Source organism: Alosa sapidissima, chromosome 23 (genome assembly GCF_018492685.1).
Source record: "Alosa sapidissima isolate fAloSap1 chromosome 23, fAloSap1.pri, whole genome shotgun sequence".
NCBI classification, from domain to species: Eukaryota; Metazoa; Chordata; class Actinopteri; order Clupeiformes; family Clupeidae; genus Alosa; species Alosa sapidissima.
In genome coordinates this window covers 20,807,216-20,830,932 of record NC_055979.1, presented here as the reverse complement: position 1 = coordinate 20,830,932, position 23,717 = coordinate 20,807,216, and the positions used below count along the sequence as shown (strand labels likewise).

The 23,717-nt window shown below is 41.6% G+C and overlaps 1 protein-coding gene across 1 annotated transcript in view; it reads right to left on the bottom strand.

Annotated features, from left to right (window-relative positions):
* The window catches only part of opn4xa (opsin 4xa), a 42,285-nt gene that overhangs the window by 8,009 nt on the left and 10,559 nt on the right, over positions 1-23,717 (bottom strand). The window contains exons 2-8 of the mRNA XM_042081393.1: positions 18,162-18,300; positions 9,639-9,772; positions 9,338-9,541; positions 8,174-8,345; positions 6,871-7,032; positions 3,943-4,050; positions 3,576-3,750 (exon numbers count right to left, since the gene is read on the bottom strand). Of these exons, the coding sequence (XP_041937327.1) occupies positions 3,576-3,750; positions 3,943-4,050; positions 6,871-7,032; positions 8,174-8,345; positions 9,338-9,541; positions 9,639-9,772; positions 18,162-18,289 (1,083 nt within the window). The 5' untranslated portion in view covers positions 18,290-18,300. The remainder of the gene's footprint in view (positions 1-3,575; positions 3,751-3,942; positions 4,051-6,870; positions 7,033-8,173; positions 8,346-9,337; positions 9,542-9,638; positions 9,773-18,161; positions 18,301-23,717) is intronic.

Here is a 23,717-nt window from a genome sequence, read left to right as displayed (position 1 = left end):
TCAGAAGGCTCTTTCCTTAATCCAACCGAGGTCGACTTGTTAACTGATAATGTGATGAACTCATTATGCTCAACCCTTGATTCAGTAGCACCACTAAAAAAGAGAGTAAGGAAACAAGTAAGGCGTACTCCATGGTACACCACACAGACAAAAACCCTCAAACAAGCAGCGCGCAAACTTGAACAAAAATGGCGTACTACTAAATTGGAAGTCTTCCGCCAAGCATGGAAAGATATAACCTCACCCTAGCCAGATGAATTTCGCTCCGCCTAGCTCCACTCATCCATCTGGAACCGATCCATTGAAGTGTTGCTTCAGAAGGCTGGACCTAATCAAAAAATGCTTGCATATGATTGAATAAGCCACTTGTCCGTCATCTATTGACGTGCTACTTCAACCACTCACATCGAAGCCAGCCCAACAGTCTCACGGTCGCTTCTCCACTACGTCACATCTATGAAACTCCCGCCCTGCGTCCTGATTGGCTGAACCATAAAGTTGGTTGCAGAAATCACTCTCAATGGAAGAGGTCCCAGATGGATGTGAGTGAAGCTAGGCGGAGCTAAGCGGAACGAAATTCATCTGGCTAGGGTCAGGTTAGGAAAGATAGCCTTATCACCTACAAAAAAGCACTCAACGAGGCTAAGTCAACCTACTATTCCTTGCTGATCGAAGAAAACAAAAATAATACAAAATTTCTCTTTACCACAATTTCCCGCCTGACGAAGAGCCACACTGAAGTAACCGAATCTATCCCTATATGCCTAAACAGTAATGACTTCATGAATTTTTTCAATGACAAAATTGAAACAATTAGAGATAAGATTAATAACCAATCAGTCTCACAGATATTCGTACTCCATTGCTGAACGGTAGCGAAAACATAATTGAATCACAGATGAGACGAACAACTTTGAATTCATTTACACCTATCGACATATTAGACCTCACTTGCATAATTTCCTCATCAAAATCTACAACTAGTCTACTAGATCCTATCCCTACTCATCTTCTGAAATCTGCTCTCCCTTTCTTGGATAATGCTTTGCTCCAGATCATAAATAACTCACTGCTATCAGGGCATGTACCACAGTCGTTTAAGTTATCTGTTATAAGCCATCCCTCAAAAAACCTACCCTTGACCCTAACAGCCTGGCCAACTATAGGCCTATATCTAATCTCCCTTTTCTGTCGAAAATACTAGAAAAAATAGTGTCCAAACAAATTAGTGCCTTCTTACATATGAATAAAATCCAAGAATTATATCAGTCTGGTTTCAGAGCTCACCACAGTACTGAATCAGCCTTAGTTAAAGTTTTTAACGACCTCCTCATTGCTACCGATAATGGACATATATCAATTTTAGTCCTCCTGGACCTCAGTGCTGCCTTCGACACCATAGACCATGACGTACTACTTCACAGGCTTGAACATTTGATGGGCATTAAAGACTCAGCACTCGCTTGGTTTAGATCATACCTTTCTAACCGCAGACAATTTGTACAAGTCCACAATAAACCGTCTATCCAGACTATGGTAAAATATGGGGTGCCCCAAGGCTCAGTACTAGGGCCCCTGTTATTTTCTCTCTATATGCTTCCCCTAGGCTCTGAAATTAGGAAACATGGCATTAAATTTCATTCTTATGCAGACGATACACAACTATACCTTTCCGTAAAACCTGACGAATTAACTCCGTTAGCCAAACTTGGCACATATATAAGAGATATAAAGACATGGATGACAAATAATTTCCTGCTTTTGAACTCTGATAAAACAGAAGTCATGGTTGTAGGTGCTAAAAAGATGAGGGATATCCTATCCTCATCACAGGCTACATTTACTGATCTTCGACTCTCCTCATCCACAAGTGTTAAAAATCTAGGAGTTACAATTGACCAAGACCTATCACTAAGTAATCACATAAAACAGATTACCAAAACTTCATTCTATCACTTAAGGAACATTTCAAAGATAAGGAAGTCCTTATCCTTACCAGACGCTGAAAAATTAATCCATGCTTTTGTAACCTCAAGGATTGATTATTGCAATGCTCTGTATGCTGGCTGCAATAACACCTGTCTAAAGAGCTTACAGCTTATACAAAATGCAGCTGCTCGCACACTCACTAGAACTAAAAAATATGAACATATTTCCCCTATCCTGGCATCTCTACATTGGCTGCCTGTTAAAAGTCGCATTGACTTCAAAATATTACTTATAACGTACAAAGCCATTAATGGCCAGGCACCAGAATATATTAAAGATCTCCTAGTCCCATATAACCTGCCCAGACCGCTACAATCACAGAATACTGGCCTTCTTGTAATTCCAAGAATCTCAAAAACGACAGTAGGTGGCAGAGCTTTCAGCTATCGCGCACCCCTGTGGAATAATCTCCCTTCCTCAATTCGATTAGCAGACACCCTCCCTATTTTTAAGTCTAGACTTAAAACATACCTCTTTACTGCCTCCCATAGTTAGGTATGGTGCGGTGGTGAACTTCACCCATCTCGGGGATTTTGGAATGGACCACCCTGCTGAGTCCTCGTGTAACTGGCACCCAGTCGCGCGTGAGATGGTTGTCACTGACCATACCTGCGCTGGTGTCGACTACCCCTCACCATGCCTTAGTTATGCTGCTATAGTATAGTGCTGTCATGGACTTCTCATGTGCCACGCCGTACAACCCCCTCCCTCTCCTCTCTCCCCTACTCTCTTTCTCTCAACTCTCCCTCTCTTGCCCATTCTCACTATGATTTACTGTAACAATATATAGCACCACTGATCACTTCTTGACATTAACCACATTGATTTCAAGTAATACTAACCCATTCTACATTTCTCTTTCTTCTCCCTTACTGTACCTCACTTGTGAGGTATATCATCACCAGTCATCAACCATCCGTGTGCCTGGCCCTCCTCTTACCCATCCCATCTGAAGTCCCATCCTTGACTGCTGTATTACTGTCCCCCTACCTGGATTCCTGGCCCATACAGCCCCATCACCTTCCTATGACAACTCTGCCCGGATTCTGGCCTGTCTGCTGACCCACCACTTGCCCCCTGACAACTTTCTTTCCTGGACAATTCCGACGCCGGACTATTGCACTTTCTCTCACTAAATCATGATTAATGCTTTATCATACCGGATACGTAATCATCCCACCTCTTGTAACTTTCACCTCAGGTGCTTTAAACACCATGTCCTATTCTCTACACCTGACTGTCATATGCATTTGTCATTGTTTACAGACCTTACTGTCCGTATTGACCCTAGGCAGATGGGTCAGGCCCTTGAGTCGTGGATCTGCTCGAGGTTTCTTCCTATATGTATCTCCAGAGGGAGTTTTTCCTCGCCCCTGTTACCCATGGGCCTTCTTTCTTTCTTCCTTTTCTTTTCTCCCTCTTTTTTTTTTCTCTGATTGCCTACATTCTGTAAAGCGCCATGATACATGTGTAATGTTTTGGCGCTATATAAGCACAATAAATTGAATTGAAATTGACAAATAAACTAATACACAAAGAAACACTTGAAGAGTTCTTAAAGAGATGCAAACCACAAATAAACGCACTGTATCTCCGGTGGACATGGAGGAGATCCTGTAGAACTTTTTTTTGGACCCACTCAACGTCCTGCTGAGCATGGACTCCCTGAAGGAAGACTCGCTGTTGGACACAGATATGCAGTCCTTCCTCGGAGGCTGGGACAAGAAGTACAGACACGGTACCTTCTCTGCCAGAGTGTCCCTGCTCAGCAAAAAACAAACAAACGGCAAACAGAAGCATAAAGACTGAAAGATCTTTATCTTCACGCCCCAAAATTACTGGAAATAACTTTGCTTGCCTGAATATATCTTCAATATGAAAATGAAATTAAAAGGTAAAACCAAGGAGGGGGTGGTGTGTTGGGGGGGTGCAAATCAAACAGACTGCACTTACCTGTATTTGGAGTGGATAATGGCATAGATGAATGGATTGTATATAGCTGATGCTTTGGCTATAACAGCAGGCACTGTCTTTGAGTATGGTGTGAGGATACTGCCATACCTGTAAGAGGCAAGTTTGCAAATGATCAGACAGAAACTCATATGGGTGAAGTGTTCTGTAGTGGACCGTTAAAAAATGCTCTGTGTGTGTGTGTGTGTGTGTGTGTGTGTGTGTGTGTGTGTACGTGTGTGTGCATGTGTGTGTACGTGTGTGTGCATGTGTGTGTGTGTGTGTGTGTGCATGCATGTGTGTGTGTGTATCCAAGTGCAGTTTGGGGTCATCAGATGATCCCTGAAGTGTACATGTTTACCCTGCGCAGCGTTGACCCAGCAGCACTGTGTGCAGGGGATCACATGCCACATCATCCCTCTCTGCCAAACCGCTCGTCTCTCCTCCACTCTGAGAGACCTCCACAGGGCCTACAACACGCCTCCCTGGACTAATCTTTTCTTCTCTAGCTCTGCTTAGCGCTGACAAAATGGTGAAATGAACATGGAAATGTGCAGTAAGGTCCCACCAAACTGGCCTTGTCGAATCAAGACAAACGTGGACATCTTAAAGATGACATAAGAAGAGCTTTTTCTACAGAAGTGCTGTCAGACGGAAGAGCCAGGAGTCAATCATGGAAAACATCATTCTGTATCAAAGTGACATTTTCATAGACTCCGCGGAAACTTGCCTCAAGTTATGATTAAATGTCAGCTGCCATCTCATCACTGTGGCTCTGAACTTAAAGTGGTCAGACTTTTTCTGCATGTTTGTGGTTTTTTTCCTCCTTCAGACACCCCTGTCCGTGTGTTTATAGTACATTGGTTAACAGAAAATAAAATTCAAACTGACTTTGAGTGGTGGCTGGCCATTTCCAAGGCCAAAAAAGCCACATTATACCCTACAGTAAATAGAGTCTATACATGTTGACATTTTTACATGTTTGATCTCTGACATTCTACCTTTGTAGATTTCTCATTGTAAAAAAACTTATGGGTGGCAGAGACTTTATCGAATCACAGTTTGTTGTCTGTTAGGCTACACAGTAAATTAGGTATTACTGTGCCTCCATCCCCAGGGTTTTCAGAACCACCAAACAATTCCTCAGTAATTCAATAAAATAAGATATAGAGCCTTAACTTACAGTTTTTCTCAGTTGCTTTGGCACATTTCACGTATCAGAATGGTAATTCTCAAAACTGTTTGTTCAAACTCCATATCATATAATCACTTGTGCACATCATTGAAGCAGTTTCTCCCTATTTTGAACAAATAGCAATGCTTTCGTACATCCATGCAACTGATTTTGTACAAATGTCTGCTGTTTTTTTTATTTTCAATGGCTAATGTCATGTTGGTCAAACTGCTGAATAGTCCTACCCCATAAAACAAATTGGCTCTATTTCATCGCTTGTGTCATTACATGCAAATGTGTTGAACTAGTTGTCTGTCGTCTGTCGTCTGTCCAGCATATATAAATATATATGACCTGACAGACAGGAACATGAGGATGTATAGAAAGATGTACAGTGGTGCACAGCTCTGACCGAGGGGTATTTTACTGCATATTGGCCATTTTTCATTTGCACAATGCTGTAAAAGCCTTTGTTTTCTTTATACTGTCACAATGTCTGTCAATAGAAAAAAACTTCCTATTCACATATTCACTGTCTTGCAATCAACCCCCTCCACACACAATAATGTGTAACTTTCAAGTTTTGAAATAGAAAACAGTACTGCCTTGCACATTGTTCATTAGAAAATACTTACAGAGTAAACTGTCACATTGACAACACAAAACACAAAACAGTTTGACTATCTTGATATAAACAATGGCATCATGACTTGTCATTTTCATTGCACTGACCATTTCATTGGCATAAATATTTACTTTTGAGCCATAATCATTTTGAGCAAGACACAAGCTTTTGCATTTTATCCACTATGAGGTGCAGTTTGCACTAATTGTTTTGTGAAATACACTAACTGTTGTGTAAATGATGGGCAAAGTGCAAAGTCAAAAGTCTAACTAAAGCTTATTTAATAACTAGGCAAATCTATTGGCTATTTCAATACAGTGACCAAGATCCTACGGTAAATACTGGTGGGTCAGCTCCCACATTCCACACAATAGCTTTCGTTCATGCACAAGACAATTTGTTCATTGCCTGACTTTGCACATAATCTAAATGCAAATAGATGGTATAATGTGAGGCAGGTGAGTTCCCCAGGCCTTCAGACTCCCTTGTTTGCTCACTGTGGGTATAAACTTTAAGATGTGTCATTATCAAGGGCAATTTAGCTTGCCTTCAGCTAAAGGTTTGGTAGCGGCTACAATCAGTCTTGCATCTAGACCAGCCATTGGAAATATTAACTTTTCTCATTAGTGTAAGAGCTAACATGACTGAAGGGGAAAGCATTTTGTTGTGGATTAAAAAGATATGTATATAAGAAGCTTCACTGGCAAACCCCTGGAAGTCCTTTATGACTTAGGGATCTAAATAACTTTGGAGTGAAAAGGAGGCTTGAGCTTTCCCTTCAAATAAACATCATCGCTAACTATTAATAGCTGTGTGTGTGTGTGTGTATGTATGTATGTGTGTGTGTGTGGGGGGGGGGGGGGTGCGTGTGTGTGTGTGTATGTGTGTGTGTGTGTTCGTGCACCATCAGGAAGCATTGTCTCAGTATTTTAGGGCATTTGAGTTTGATATGAAGCCCATACACTGTGTACAGAGATGTAAAAATAGCTGTCCTGACACAACAGGACACCACTAAAGGCTTGCTAAGTTTTTAAAAAGAAAGTCAGTGTGCTCCAGTGATAAGAATATTTCAATATCTGCTGTGCATTTCCCCTTTCCCAAGTCTAGAATGTTCCATGCGTCTGACTCGTACCCGGCCCAGGCGATGAGTGTCACGGCGGCGTACGGAGACCAGGACAGCACGTACACGATGATGACCACGAAGGCGATCTTGGCCAGCTTCCACTCGGTCTTTATGGAATGCTGCTGAATCAGGGTGGACTTCCTTCCGTGACTGCTCAGCCTCTCGACATCTCTATAAGACAGCGAGATGAGTGGAGATAAGGACAAACTCGAATGCCCCTGAGAAGGAAACGACATTACCATGGCACAGAGACGTGGCACGCTGCCACGCCAACAGCGCTGGAGAGTCTAATAATTGATCTATTGCACTTATGGTTATGGTTATGGTTATGGATATGGCAGACACCTTTGTCCAAAGCGACACACAAATACAAAACAACATAATATTTAAAATTGAACAGGAAACAGATTAGAATTGATCAAACTATAATAAGGAGAATAGTAATAATAAACAACAATATCAATTCAAATATATTATATTTATATGATATATATAATTTATATTATATATATAATATCACTTAATGTGGCATTCAAAAGGGCGTTGAGAAATCGCAACCTAAATAGCAGGAGTGAGCGCTGCAGAGCAGTCATCGATTCCATTCCAAGAAACTGACAGAAAACAAACCACAAGATCACTAAACATGTTGCGGTGCTAGACAAGACACAAGGCTACATCATTCGGACCCCTGTTGTGGCACTGTATGTCTTCAACCATTTGACCAAGGGTCTCTCTTAGTTCTGAGGAGCACCAAGCACTGCAGGAGACTGGCCTGTCCATTGCAATTGTTGTTAAAATTTGAAACAGAGAATTGTGAAACCCTCGATGGGCTAAATTTGGTGTTGCCACCTTGTCAAAATCATCTTGTCAAAACACATTAACTTGTCATGGCTGAATTAAGTCACATTGAGAACAACAAAAACAATACAGCTGTCTACTCAAACGTAAGCCTAGTAACACATGCAATAACTCATGCATTTATTTATGTGTTTGCGAATTGATTGCTAATATTGCCACTGCCATACAACAAGTGTTGTGTTATGTGAAGAGGGGTTTAAAGACTCAAAGACTCATCTCTTCAGCTTACATTTAATTAGTTATGGTTTGTATATTTATGGTTTTGTTTATTTTAATTATTGATATTATTGTTATTCATACTATTTTGCTTAACATAGACTTACCAATTTGTTTTGAAAAAAAACAGTCAAATCTTAACTATTGTAATGTTCATATTCAGTAAGTGGCTTTGGACAAAACTGTCTACTAAGTAACCTAACCTAACCACGTGAGGAGGCTGTTGCAGTGTGCCTACCTGCCAGTGCTACGTATAGCCAGGAACATGAAGAGGTAGCAGTACAATATGATCCCCAGGGGGACGAAGAAGACAAAACAGCAGAGCATGAGGGTGTAGCTCTTATTGGAGGGCGTGGAGGTGACGTAGTCCCACGTGCAGGAGGTCATCAGGCCCTCTGGGATGTACGAACCTGTTACAACAAAGACACACCACAATGTCAAATGTTTTAAAGAAAATCTGAGGCTTTAAAAGCCTTTAATCTCACATGGCTATTCAGTTAAAAAAAAAAAATGGCTACACGTTTGGGCATCACAGCCTTCATCAGGGCATGTCAAAATGGTCCCTAAACTGAAGAGGACAGGGACACCCAGTACACCAGAGCAGTAGGCTACTCCTCACAAATTGTTTGTGGCTGAACACCACAGTGTATGACTGCAGCCATACAGAGTACAGCATCTTCATCTCAGCAGCTTCTTGGGGCAGCCGTGGCCTACTGGTTAGCGCTTCGGACTTGTAACTGGAGGGTTGCTGGTTCGAATCCCGACCAGTAGGAAGTGGCTGAAGTGCCCTTGAGCAAGGCACCTAATCCCTCACTGCTCCCCGAGCGTCACTGTTGTAGCAGGCAGCTCACTGCGTCAGGATTAGTGTGTGCTTCACTTCATTGTGTGCTGAATGTGTTTCACTAATTCACGGATTGGATAAATGCAGAGACCAAATTTCCTTCACGGGATTATATATACTTATACGTAGCGTAGCACGGTGTCTAATTATCTGAAGCTCTCCACATCACCTCCCCTCTCAGTGCTCCCAGCTGGAAGCCTCCTGCTGTTCTGCTCAACTGGTCAATAAGGTTACTGGTTGCATTCCCAGAGAATGTTTTGAAAGACTGACTGATTATGTATAGATATGTATAGATATATATACGAAATAACAAATTATTGCACATCACAGCTTTCATATATGCTATGTAGGCTTCCACAGCACTGTGTCTGTTAGGAAGAACACTATCAAATGATAAATACTTGCAAGTGCAAATGTCAATGCAATGCATATGTCTGATATGTCTGAGTGAGAACGCATTTGTGGTGGGGCAGTATGTTTGTCCAGTGCATGCAGTGTGTGTGTGTGTGTGTGTGTGTGTGTGTGTGAGTGTGTGAGAGAGAGAGAGAGAGAGAGACTCACTCCATCCGAGCAGAGGAGCCAGACTCCAGGCTAGCGAGTAAAGCCACACCACGAGGATGATGAGAAGAGTGCGACGTTTGGATGTCCACCGTATGGCCTGCAAGGGCTTGGTGATCACAATGTAGCGGTCAATGGCGATGGCAAGCAAGTTGATCATGGAGGAGATCCCAAACAAGGCCCCACAGAACGCATAGATCTTACAGCCTGTGAATATATATTCATTGTCATCGAACATACACAAATTTGGTGCTACGTTTTAATTATTTGATTGTTTTTTGGTGCACAAAGGAGTGTAGTCTACCTGTCTGACCAAACACCCACTCCTTGTAGAGGGAGTTGATGAAGAAGATGGGGGACTGTGTGATGGCCATGAGGAAGTCAGCCACAGCCAGACTTAAGATGAAATAGTTTGCTGGTGTCCACAACTTTTTGTTGCTGAAACAAGGGAAAAAATAATTTAATTAAGCATTCAGACAACATGTACTGTGTGTAAAACAATCGTCTCACAGTTATTAATCATATAATATACTGTTTATTCATTCACTGACATACCTATCCTTCTTAAAACAAACAATGCTCACAGAAATACATTGGCTATTATATTGTGTTCACTGATTTAAACAGTAGGCTAGTCTCTAAATTATAAATAACATTTGAACAGTACCAGACTCCAAATGCACTAGAGGAAATATCACTTCCTGTCTGCATATGCAGTACCTCTGATTCACACAAAACATTTACAATCAGAGGTTAATCTTACAGTAGGAGGTAAATGCAACTCCAGTAGCCTACACAGTTGAACACCACCTGTGTTACTGCAACAACACCTCTAAATGAGCAGAAAGAAAGCCATTTGCCATTGCCTGCAGGCTGAAAACACATTCTTCAAACACCACTGATTTCCATCCTTCATGCTCTCTTAATCCAGTGCATCAGGTGGTCGGAATTTGCATCGCACCACTATCAGTCTGATTGGACACTTGTGCATTAATCCAGCACCAACAAACCACAATTATCTCTGATTGAAGCTCTGCAGTCGTCACTCACTCTCTCTCTCTCTTCCCCTTAGGTTCCTATCCCACCACCCCCACCCACTGACCACAGCAGGCGCTAGGACCCAGCTGACTATGGAAATCAGCAGGGGGCATACTTCATTGCCTGCTTAATCTCCTGTAACTGGAAATGCCTCCTGTTTTCCAAGAAAACCTTTCCAACATCAGCCTCATCACACTGTCTTGCATCAGCCAGGAGTAAGAGGGTCAAAGGGACTTGTGGGTCAACATTGATTTTCATATGGCTGCTTTCATCCAGGTTAGGGAAAATCCACTCATTATGAAAAGTGTGTGCTGATGGACCTTTGAAAGGATTTGGGGGGAAAATAGACTATTTTCAGTAGGTGAGGTTAGTTTAACATAATCCACTGCCAGGATACTGGATGTCAATGATGGAAAGACATGATAAAAAACAGAGCATATGGGTTAAATTTACTTTATTTTGTTTACATTTTTTTGTTTGTCTTTATTTGTTTACATTTTTTTGTTTGTCTGTACAATATGTTCAGCACATATTGTACAGCCTTGTTTGGCCCTCCCCTGAGTTGAGAAAGGGGGAAAAACAATTCCACCCTAAAATAATCACCTTGAAATTCACCTGACATTAAAACAAACAGTGGGTTTGGTTGAGCTGGACCCACGGGACAGCGGAAAAAAAAAAAAAAACACTCCAAAGTAACCCTACTCCGTAGAAAATGTGCAGCAAATGGTCAAATCATTGACAGCACTGACGTCAAATGAACAAAGTAATGGACAGTGGGGAGGGGAGGCGTGGCCGGTAGTGCTCCCTCGACGGTCAATCAACCACGGAACACATGTCCGCAATCCGGCACCTGGAGCTGTTTCTGCCCATGTGCATTTGGGACTTGAGCAACTAGGCCGCAGAACAGGCATCTCAAGCACTTAAACGTTCAAGCAACTGACACGTGAAGATGCCCTGGACAGTCTAGTTTGGCTTGCAGACATACACTACTGTGTACAGTATGTACATTTGAATCTAAAACACTGGAATGCGCCTTACAGTCCTGGTAAATGAAGAATAATGATTTTGACACAATTTTATATATTACATGTCAATTTTAGAACACGTATAGATTTTGTTTTCACAAAGTAATTGTCACACCTTTGTGTGGAAGCTAAAGGTGACAGACCAGTAGAAGTGTAGAGAAGATCATGCACCATCATCACAAGATCACAAAGCACAGTCTACCGTGTGTGTGTGTGTGTGTATGCATGTGTGTGTGTGTGTATGCATGTGTGTGTGTGTATGCGTGCGTGTGTGTGTGTGTGTGTGTATGCATGTGTGTGTGTGTGTGTGTGTATGCGTGTGTGTGTGTGTGTGTAGCATAGGCTGGTGATTGTGTTAGATCAGGGGTGGGCTAACACTTCCACAGTTTGCGTCCTCAGCCCAGCAGGATGGCAGAGGTGGAAGGCTGAAGCTCGTCCAGAGGACGGCATACTCGTCCACTCTGGCACGGCTCCCAAACACACTCAATTAAAACGGCAAACATTTCCATATCTGAAAGTAGTTCAGTAGTGTAGAATTCACAGGTAAACTGGCCAATAACATGGATTTGAAGGTAATGAGAGAAGATACAAAAAGAGATCACAAAAATGTATACATGTATGTTTTATAACTGCTTTACTATGTATTTACTTTTGAACTACTTTAATACTTTTAAACATACTTTTTTATCAAACAAATCACTGCATCATATCAGAACGTTGGCCCCACTATCCTTTACTGAGGCAGTCAATGCATCTTGGCCAATGAAAATGACCCATGATGCCTCAGTGCAGACCCACATGCTGAGCTGTGAGAGACATGAAGTGGAGGCGACGCTCAGAGATGCATTTTTTCGCTTCATGCACCACTAAGCACATCCCATCAAAACAAGCAGGAGGTGGAGCAATTTCAGGAGTCCGCGTTTTGATTGGTCGGAGCTTATCCCCTGAGGGCTCTCCTAGACTCTCAGGAATAGGAACAAAAGAGAGACAGCAGACATGTCCTGCTTCAATGCCGACTCATCTGAGTATGATTGTGTTGCATAATCTTATATGTTTACATTATGTACATGGCGGTCACATATGCAGCCACAGAAACAAGTGGGGGATGTGGCCAAGGTCCTGTCGACCCTGATTAATTGAGAAGTGCACTGATCTCAACAACCAACCTGCACAGGGAAGGGAAGTGAAATGGTTGCAGGAATCGCACCAATATGTCAGTCTCTCTATGTTCTATGGGTGTCAACACATTAACCCCTTTTACATGTAAGAATTATGTTATGCTTTGTACCAGCTACAGCCAGTAGCGGAGTTATGCAGCAGAAAAACCAGTTGATGTCCCTGTAAATGTAGGCTTAGAGGCACGGCCAATTGGCGTTACTGTGACTGAATGTATCGAATGTATGCTAATGTATTGAATCAAACATATCCACCACAACCTCCACTGGTCCACTTGTTAAATCCGTGATGTTTTCTGAAAAACAGCCCTACGGTCCATTAGCAGGCCTGTTAAGTGGCCCACAGGAAACAGAGATCTTCTGATTATCTCCCTAGTCTCTCCTAAACAACAGTGAGATTAGGCCCAGATTTTTATATGGACTAAATATCTTCTATGGTGTTAAAGGATTGTGTTGATTTCTCAACAGGGCCACAAATCATGGTCAGTTTTCACAACATGTTTGCACAATTTCCATCCACGGTGGGTATGTAGTTCCACTAGACTTTTACGCAATTTTTTCTTTTGGTCCCTGGGGGCCACTCCATCCACATGCACAGACACACAGACACACACACACACACACACACACACACGTAAACACATCCACATGCACAGACGCACACATACATAAACACACACACAGGCACACACACACTCACACACATACACTCGCACACATACACACAGGCACACACGATTGCACACACACACAAACAGCCTACACAAAGAGGGGATGGACTAGAAGATTAGAGCCTAACCGATTTACCGGTGGGCTGATAATATCGGCCGATATTTTCCAAACTATCGGTATCGGCTATTATAACGGCCGATAAATAATGTTCAATTCAGTGAAGGAAAACCGAATATTGATCCTTCATTTAGGCTGCATTTCCAGTATTGGCATTATGCAGTTGGAGATGGAGCAGCGTCTTGCTGCAAAACACACATGCATTACTTGACTTGGTTCCACTTCACTGTGATTTCCTACAATAACAACGCAACAGTAGCTTACGGTTTCACCACTTTGTGGCTTGTGTATTCATGGTAGGATGATTTTCCAGTCAAATGTAATTCCCATTTCCTTCTTGAAGCCGAAATAAACCTGAGAATGTTTATTGGACATGCTTGGTTTTAATCATTTAATCTTACACCAGTTTAATGTTATGCCCATGGATAAAATAACGTTAACGTTAGTATTGGTTGAGTGATAGAGGCTAGTTTGATTGTTGGTGTATTTGTGAAACATAAATGCGGTTATACTGAGCAAATTGATAACAGCACTGCAATTGTCTCTTTTGACTGTCATGCTATTCTTTTCTGACCATAGCCTACTGACAGAAGCTAGTTAGTTAGCCACAATGCTAACGTTCACTAATGTGACAGCAGGGCATAAATAGGCTACCTGTTTACGATGCATCCTAAACATCGGGCTGGGACACTTCTGCTTTGCTAAATAGTTTTTTCTGCTGTTGACACAGTCCTTGGTGGCTCTGTGAGTGCTTTGTAAAATGTTACATTAAGACCACAAAAAGTCTACACAAAATAAATATGAGCATCTGAGCTCATTTTCAATTTCAACAAAGGTGTTTCAAGAAAGAAGAGCATGGTTTAGGCTACAAAGTCTAAAAGTAAAGTAAGATCATACTTGAAAAATGTTTTGCTTGCATAAAGGGATAGTCATTAAGTGTAAACTGCTCACAATCTAGATTATGGCAATGTGGTTGTCACAGAACAAAGACCTCTTTTATTCTTACTATTCTTTCTATTCTATGCACTCTTTTATTTCTTAAAACAATAAATTACAGTATGAAGAGCCTTTCATTAGGAAACTTGATATTTAGGCCTATTCAAATACATAATGCCCCACCCTGATTAGAACTTTGTTATGGGAAAACATGTTCAGATTGTGTTTGTTAAAATTGGCAATCAGCCAATATATCGGTTATCGGTTTTTGAAAAACTCAAATATCGAAATCAGTATCGGCCTTGAAAATCCCATATCGGTCAGGCTCTATAGGAGATGGAGACAAACTGACATACACACACACACATGCACACAAATGCACAGACACACACAAATGCATACACACGCACATCCACACGCACAGACACACACACAAACACACACACAGGCACGCACACACTCACACAGACACTGTCACGGGTTTCAGTGATTACATTAAAATTATAACTAAATCAGCATTTTGGCACCTCAAGACCAGAGATTTTGTTTTTAAACAGGGTTTAGAGAATCTCATCCATGCCTTAATATCCTGCAGGGTTGACTATTGCAAAGCTCTCCTAACTGACCTCCCCAAACAGTCCATTAGACAGCTACAGCTAATTTGAAATGCTGCAGGCAGAATTTTAACTAAAACAAGGAAAACAGAGCACATTACTCCAGACCACAGGTCATTAAACTGGCTCCCAGTTAGATTTAGAATTGAATTTAGTCCTAGTAATTGTACAAGACACGTAACGTCTTGGACCCACAACACATTGCAGTCATGTTTGTTCAATATACTCCCATAGAAGTAAATTTAAACTTGAACTTAAGTTGTGATTTTTCCAGTAGAACAGTGGATATCTTTCAGTGAAAAACCTTGCATGAGGCAATATATAGAGCTATCAATTTCCAACTTATGTAAGGGGCCAACACTGTCTTATACTCTTGTATTTAAGGACTTTACTTCATCATCTTTGAGCCTTACAATTTTACTCAGTCACTTGTTACAAATAGTATTGTAAAGGTTTACTGTACATATGAAACCTGATCACCTACAGTCTCCCACATAGCCTACAATAATTATGTAACATTGTACAGTTCAAATTGATATATGCCACACAGAGAAAGAATGGCATTGTGCATTAGCAATCATTGTCATCAAAACTGCATTGTTTGCATTGTTACATCGACAGCATTCTGACTCACTTGTTTGTGAACAAGGACTTGTTATTATGATGATACTGACGTGTACAATTGTTTTGAGAACTGTTGGGCAAACATTAATAATGACTCAACAAATGCACCAAAGTGACTGAGATAAACTCTGACTGCCTGATCTCCCAACATTGCAGTCATTGCAAGCGCCTCTGATTGATTAATCACCACTATGTGGATACTGTTTTTTAGAATTGATTTAGATTAAGTGTTTAGTATAATTTGTATTTTTGTAATTTGTATTTTAGTATATTTTTATATATTGTATTAAGTGTTAGTTAGTATAATTTGTATTTTAGTATATTTAGCATATTCTTTATCTTCTACTGTCCTTCTTGCTTAGTTGTGTTTTTATATTATATACTTTAATTACTCTTTCTGCTGTTAAAGAATGTGTTTGTGTTGTATGTATGCTGCTGAGACCTTGAATTTCCCCTGGGGATCAATAAAGTATCTATCTATCTATCTATCTCTATCTATCTAACTATACAGTACATGCACTGTGGTTTCATAAGCGCTTGCCACAAATAACTGGTCTGTGCATTCATATTTGCACTGTGCCGAGGGAAATATGAGAATGTCAAGCCTCATCTGAGTTGTGCAGACTTGGATCCCTAATCAGGCAATCACACTCTCAAAAGAGCTTGAAAAGTACATCAATATTTTAAGACCAAGCCATAAAGCATTGCCACCTGCAATGCTATCATGTTCCCAATGCTATAATGACCCACTTATTCAAGATGTTACAAAGTATTTGGGGACTTCTCTGGTCTTATATGGTCCATGTGGTCTTATTGCACCTTTATTGAATCATGAGACATGAAATCTTCACACCAATTTATTGGGGTACCCTCAGTATACCATGTTGGATTTTTCAGCCATTTTTTAATGTGTTTCTGAAAGGTGAAATTGACATATTGAAACCATGTTGATGTTGATCTGCACGTGTGTTTTCTATGCTAATATGTCTCCAGAATATGAGGCAATGCATTTCCACACATCGACATCCACACAGAAAATGATCAGAACATAATCAGGAACAATGATAAGAACTACAACAAATTACCCATTTTGTGCATGTCACGTAATGCCAACATAAAACTCTTCTGTCTTTACCAAAACATAATCATTCAGCTATTGCACACACATTGCCAACTACAGACAAAGCGCCTCTATCGCTTCTTACAACTGCCCTCCAGATTGCTTTTACTGTTCCTCGAAGTCTGCTTTGAAAACATCCCCTTGTCAAGAGAATGTGTCTGCAAACTCTCAGCACACTCTCATCCGTGTTCAGTGCTGCATCACATGGGTTTGGCCGGTGGCCCTGGAGGGCTTTATAGAGCAACAGTGTGCTGCTCCCACCAGCTAAAGACAACCGAGAGACTCTCAACCAGCAGCAGCAGCAGCAGCAGCATTCACAGCAGTTAGGATGGATCCTACGACCTCAAGCTGAGAGAAAGCTCCACAGAGGAATGCTTCACCCTATCAGATGCCCCCCCCCCAACACATACACACACACACACACACCACCACCCCCCTCTCATCCCTGAAAATGGACGCCCGTAAAGGACATTTTGTCTAAAAATACGTGATCTTGGAGATGCACACACTGGCGTGCCCGAGAGGCCGGACTGATGCTGTAACACTGAGAGCAACAAATGCAGAAAGCATGTCGGCTAGCCTCCACAGGGGCCCTCTCCGTGCTTTTAGGTCCTTGTCAGACGCGCTTGAGTCACGCTCGCCCAGGGGACCTATCTCCGAGACACAAATGCCCAGAGCTCCCAGTAGCCACTTGCCTGCCCAGAGCTCCCAGTAGCCACTTGCCTGCCCAGAGCTCCCAGTAGCCACTTGCCTGCCCAGAGCAAAAGGGGGAAAAAGCCGGTCGGTACAGAGAAACTTGAGCTCTCCGAAGGAACCAGCCTCTTTTGTCCTTTCTTGGAGGACAATTGTCCCACAATTGTCCCCCAAGACCAGAGTCTAAAATAAGTCCCATCAGCAACGCTGAGTACCATGTCAGAAGGGATCACGTTCAATTGCAGAGCCCCTCGCCTCACTGCGATGTCATATTTATAAATGATGAAATGCTCATCAGCATTTTAAAGATTAATTTCCGCATGGCAGCACCCTGCCCTTTAACCATGTGGAGGAAAAGGCACACACTCATGACAGAACATGATGCTAATTATCTCTGAGTAAAAAAGTGACCAATATTCCTCAGGAGCTCTGCAAAGCTCCAAAGTCCTAAGTCCCAATGTGCCTACTTGAGTAGGGGAAAGTGATACACAGTAATTTGTTTGATGGTCTGTTTCATCTCATGAAACTGGATAGAAATGTTGTAATGAGGCCTTTTGCGTTTTTTCTCTCTCTAGTAGAGAACACTACTGTGACCATAATGGCAATGTGTGTACAACACAACTCGGATAGTGATACTAAATAACTCGGATAGTGATACTAAAGAAATCAGTCACACCATCAAAAAATAATCAATCCATAAGACAAGGTCTGCATTACTAAAATCTTTAAATTAATCATCCCTTTTATAACAAACACAATCAGCCTCTTCAGCCAAAAAGTGTATCAAATCCCTCCTGTGATGTGGTGGCCTACCTGAAGAAGGCGTAGATAACCAGCGCGTTACCCACCACCCCCACAGCACCGATCACCACCACGAAGAACGCCACTATGTAGTGGGCATGGTCCGGGACATCCACCTTCCGGAAGAAGCCTCGGTCCATTGTATCCACACCTACGAGACGAAGGTTTCCCAATGGAAACACAAACACATACAGTATTTATTAGGGCTGTCAAAATAACTGATTAATTTCGATTAATTAATTTGAGAAAAAATAACTGATTAAAAAAATTAGTGCAGATTAATCGATTCCTTATGACCTTTGACCCGAGCCGTTCTAGTCAGTAAAAATTAGACTGTAAAATGAAGGAGAGAGAAGAAAACACGCTGCCTGGATCATTGATTGGAACATTTACTTTTAAAAAACGGCCTGATGGTGTTATAAAAACAAAGTGTTGAAAATAAAGTCCTTTGCAATGTCTGCAGCAAGGAATTTGCATATCACCGGAGTTCATCAACTCTATAGTCGCACATCAATGCAAAGGAATAAGTGTTGACATTGAGGGGAGTGTTAATTTATTTTCATTGTGTCCCCTAGGTTATATCTGTGGCCTGAAATGCCTTGTATGTGAAGAAAAAACGTCTTCCCGAAGCAGTTTTGAATTTATTTCCTCAGCATATTAGGTCATATTATAAATTATTATGGCCATTATTTGAACAGTGAAAATAATAATAAGAGTTTTTGAACTTTAATGTCACTAATGCTGATTATTCAATGATTCATTTGAATTTAAATATTTAAAATACTTTCACAGCAAAAATTATATATGCGATTAATTTAGATTAATTAATCAAAGAGTATGTAATTAATTAGATTATTTTTTTAATCGATTGACAGTCCTAGTATTTATGTTATGTCTAAAAAAAAGAGCTTGTTCTTTGTGTGTGTGTGTGTGTGTGTGCCCTCTTAAACACAAGCATATTGTGTGTGTGAACTATTCTTCATCCCTCTGTCCCCCACTCTCTCTCTCTCTCTTTCTCTCTCTCTCTCACACACACACACACACACATATTGCAAGTGTCTCTCAATGTTTCAAGTTTGCCCTCTTAAGCACAAGCATACTGTGTGTGTGAACCATTCAAGTGTCTTTCAATGTTTCAAGTTTGCCCTCTTAAGCACAAGCATACTGTGTGTGTGAACCATTCTTCATCCTTCTGTGCCCCCCACTCTCACTCTCTCTCTCTCACACACACTCTTGCTGATATAAAAGAGCTGACAGCCTTTTCTCAGATGAATGAATGGCTGACAATCACCCAATCAACCGACTGACAATGACAAAATCATCTCGAACAGTGTTTGGTGCTGGGTCTTATGTTCATTCATTGTCTTAGCAAATAATCCATGACTGCCACTTTGACTTTTGTGAAACATTGTAATTGCTGTGGTTCCCAAGAGAGAAAAATGTTGTGTGTGATGTTTAGGTCTGCTTGTGTGTGTGACACAGTATTTGAGTGAATACTGTGAATTCAAATAGTACATTTTCATTTTTAAAAAAATATTAAAATGAGTATCGGTGTAAATATTTACAATGCTTTATATGCCATATGTCTATTCAAGGGCTTTGTGTTTAGATAGATAGATAGATACTTTATTGATCCCCATGGGGAAATTCAAGGGTCTCAGTAGCATACAGACATCACACACAACATGCACTTACAGCAGAAATGGTAAACATAAGTATAAGTATAAACATATAACTAAACTCCACTGTACAATAAAGACAATAGAAGATAAGGGTTTGAGTCAAAGCAAAATAATTTGGAAAAAAAACAAACCAAATTAAATCACACTAGCATTCCAGCTCCAAGGACCTTTTTTTGCAAACCCAGTACAAATGACTAATTAGCCTTTATGGAATGAATCCAGGCTTGCAGATCAGGGACACATGTTTCTCTTCAAACGGCCCTGTGTATCTGGGGAGTGTTGTTGGGCACACTTTCATTCATTTTTTTTTCACTTCTGGATTTGCATCTGGACATCTGACTTGCTCAGTGTGCCGTGACTTAATCCTGCATACTCCCCAACCGTCCATCTGATGCCTTTGTTATAGTCTCTCCTCTCTCGCTTTTTGGTCGCTTTTGTACTGATGGATGAATGGACGGGTGGACAGGCAGCATATCCTTAACCAGAAGGAGCTCCGAACAAGAATAACCCTGCAATGTGATGAGATCTCCAGAATATAGGCCCATTCAACCATGCATTACCTCCCAGACCGTGAAACTATTATTTCCTAACAAAAGGGAACATTTAAAAAAAATAAAAAATGGCGGCACTCTTTTATGTGTCCCATGTATGGTATTGAAGGCCCAGGTCTGTGTTTTTATTGTCTCAAGGCCAGGTCACAGGGGTCAGGCATGAGAGGCTATTTTTCCCTTTCTTCTTCTCTTTTTCCTGATATTTGTTCACAAAAAGCCAGCTGTTCTTGTGGGGGTGTTACGGATATTGTACTTTGCCTGAGGAGAGGAGTTAGTCCACCAATAGTGCACCAGGCTTTGAGATCCCTCACCCGGTGACATGGAGAGAAGCAATAACCCTCACTTACAGTCCATCAGACCCACTAAAGCTGCCTGCCCAAGAGCATTGCCTGTTACTGCACAGAGATATTACACTAACACAAATCTGAAAAAATCTGTGTTTTTATGTGCGATAATTGTATGTGTTTGGGCATTTGCAAAGATTCATACAACTCCTTAGTACTATCTAATTGTGCAAGGTAAGCTGCCAAGGTGTAAAGAGAGAGACATAACAAGTGAGAGAAGGACATAGAAGCAGAGGGGAGGATACAGCGCTGGGAAGACTGAGTGACAGGGGGGCTGTACGGGGTACACAAGTGAAGCGTTCCCTCCGTTCGCGGAGCATGTGCTGCAACAATTAGCTTCCACTTTAATGGGCTCTATGCACGACTCCCATTTTGGATTCGCTTGCTACTGGGCAATGAACTTACTGTTAACGTTGTACACAGTAGGCTAAGACAGAAAATGACAGATTACTGGCCTGTCCGTTTTTATTATAGTAGGCTATTGCTAGTTGAACTACATAGCTAATTTAACCAGTTCAGTAACATCAGTTGCTTGATTAAGGTTAAGAAGGTTTGTGTCGTGAAGCCTTGCACACACACATTTCTGCCCGAATAGATGCCCAAAAAGCGTTGCAATATGGATGGACTTGCCTAAAAGGACTGTCACTCCTACCATCAGAAAGTCAAAAAACAAATGGCGAAACTGCAGTATATGCCTGGCCAGTAGGTGGCACCTTGGCAGGATACAGGTCTCACACAAACTCACAAAGAAGAAACAATTCACCATCCGTCTCGGAGCATGTGCAAGTCTACTCTGAGCAAGCTTGTGTCATGAGGCATACATTCAAATCACTGTTAATAATGCTACAATATCAACAGAAAGGCCTAACATGACATACATGCAAAAGTAGAAATAATCTAAAGAACATCCTGTGCACCTGTGGAACAAAAAATCTTGCACAGGTCAACGTATTTTAGTGCTCAGACGGTACCCAATACCGACTAAAAGGGCTATGATCCTACCCGATAAACAACGTCAACGTAGCCTAGCTTAGTGCAATATCAAGCGTTCCAGTTGCACATGGGCAAAAAAGCCTTCTCCTGAGTTCCATTTGTTCCATCGGCCTGGCCATGCAAATCCAGTAGCAGCAACTGGAATCCATACATTGCCACGGAATTATTTTTAGAATCTGATCCCTTATCATACCTGTTCATTCATACTCGTCGCTCGACTTATTGTGACTACAGTAAATTCAAGATGGCGGCGAACGGTAAACTTCCTGAAGGTACTGTGTGTATAAATCATCTTGTAAATAACCAACAGTGTATTTTACAAAGTTCTCAATGTCTCTTTTTAAATGTCAGGGCCCTCAGAAGTCTACCAATGAAGTGTGGAGCTACTTTGAGCCTCGTAAATGGTGTAAAACAGTGATTTATTTGCATGGCTAGGCCGATGCCCGAGGCACCCCCTTTGAAAACCTGTTGGTAGCATTGGCTAACTAGCACCAGATTTCGGAGTGCAGGGGACAAGCCGAGATGAGCTATGAGACATACGTTCACACTCGGTATCATGTTTCAATACACTTTAGGTCAATATCACACCGGAATTCTCCTTTAAAGGAAGCAGATTTTTTCCCCTCTTTCGATTTCTGATAAACAATTAGCTTTGAAAGAGACCTCTTCATCTTAGCATATGGTTAAATCTCGGCTTGACACAGGGCTAGGCTACTGTAGGGCAGCTTGTCGCATGAGCCGGCAGAATGAAAGGCGATGCACAGACACAGACAGACAACAGGGGCTGTTGGCGAGTGCGCCAGGAAAGGGCCGCTCGTTCCTGCGTCGCTCTCCCTCGCTCGCCCCTGAACTCAACCTACCATCATGTCACATCTTGCATGTTGCAATCTCCTCTGTGGAACATACAGTAAACCAGAATGTGCCATCCTCACAATGTGAGGGAGGAGACGCCTTTGCGGTCGACCCCCTTAGAACCAGCTGTGCAGCCGACTGGCTCCGGTCATTATCGAGCACAATTCAGCAAATCACAAGCCGTGCATTTCCCAGAGAATCTGCCTGAGCTAGCGGCACATGAGAGGAGAAAACATTTGATCCTTTTGTGTACACTGACAGAGGCTGTCGTCAATAACAGTAGTTCTGCTGTGCTGAGGCCAGGGGCGCAGCTACCCATTTTTTGAGGGGTATGCAACAACAAATTGGCGCTAGCGTGACATTTCTGTTTGCAGTTTGCCATTAAAAGTTCAGTATGAGCATGGTAGCCACCTAGCTATCTTAATGGAATAGGTTATGTTTCAATCGTCATATGCTTAGCAAACGCTAGTCTGTTAACATGAATATTTGCAAGCCTCCAAGCACAGACGTCACACTTTAAATCCTACCTGTTGCTTTTCACCATCCACTTATTTAACTACTGTCGCATCCCTTGACATCCCATCTCATTTTCCTCTTTCTTTTTCTATGTTTAGCCCCCGACAGCTTTTTTTGCTGTATCCATCTTTTTCCATAGACGAAAACTGCTCACTCAGCGCTCACGGTGCCCCCATCCCTTTTTTATGTCAACATTCTATGATGGAATCTTATGAGATAGGGCGCCTACTCTAGCCTGTTAGTCCCTAAAATGTTATCTAACATTGAGGAAATGCAGAAATGATTTAGAAACGTACAACAGTAGCTACATATAGAATATACCAAATATATTATTATTATTTTTTTTTTTTACCATCGCTTTGGCGCCCCCACGGTGCTGCGCCCCTATATGCGCCGCATATAGCGCATACCCACTTTTTGCGCCACTGACTGAGGCCATGAATAGAGATGCACAGACAGGCTGCATATGGTATTGTGCTGAGGGCATGCTCCACAACACAAAGAAGCTATCGCTATGACCATAAATTAAAAGTTTACAAGGCCTTACTAGCCGACTTATGAAGGGATGTGTTATGAATAGCTTATAAAACTACCTGCAATAGCACTCACACAGAGTTTCAGTATTTTCTT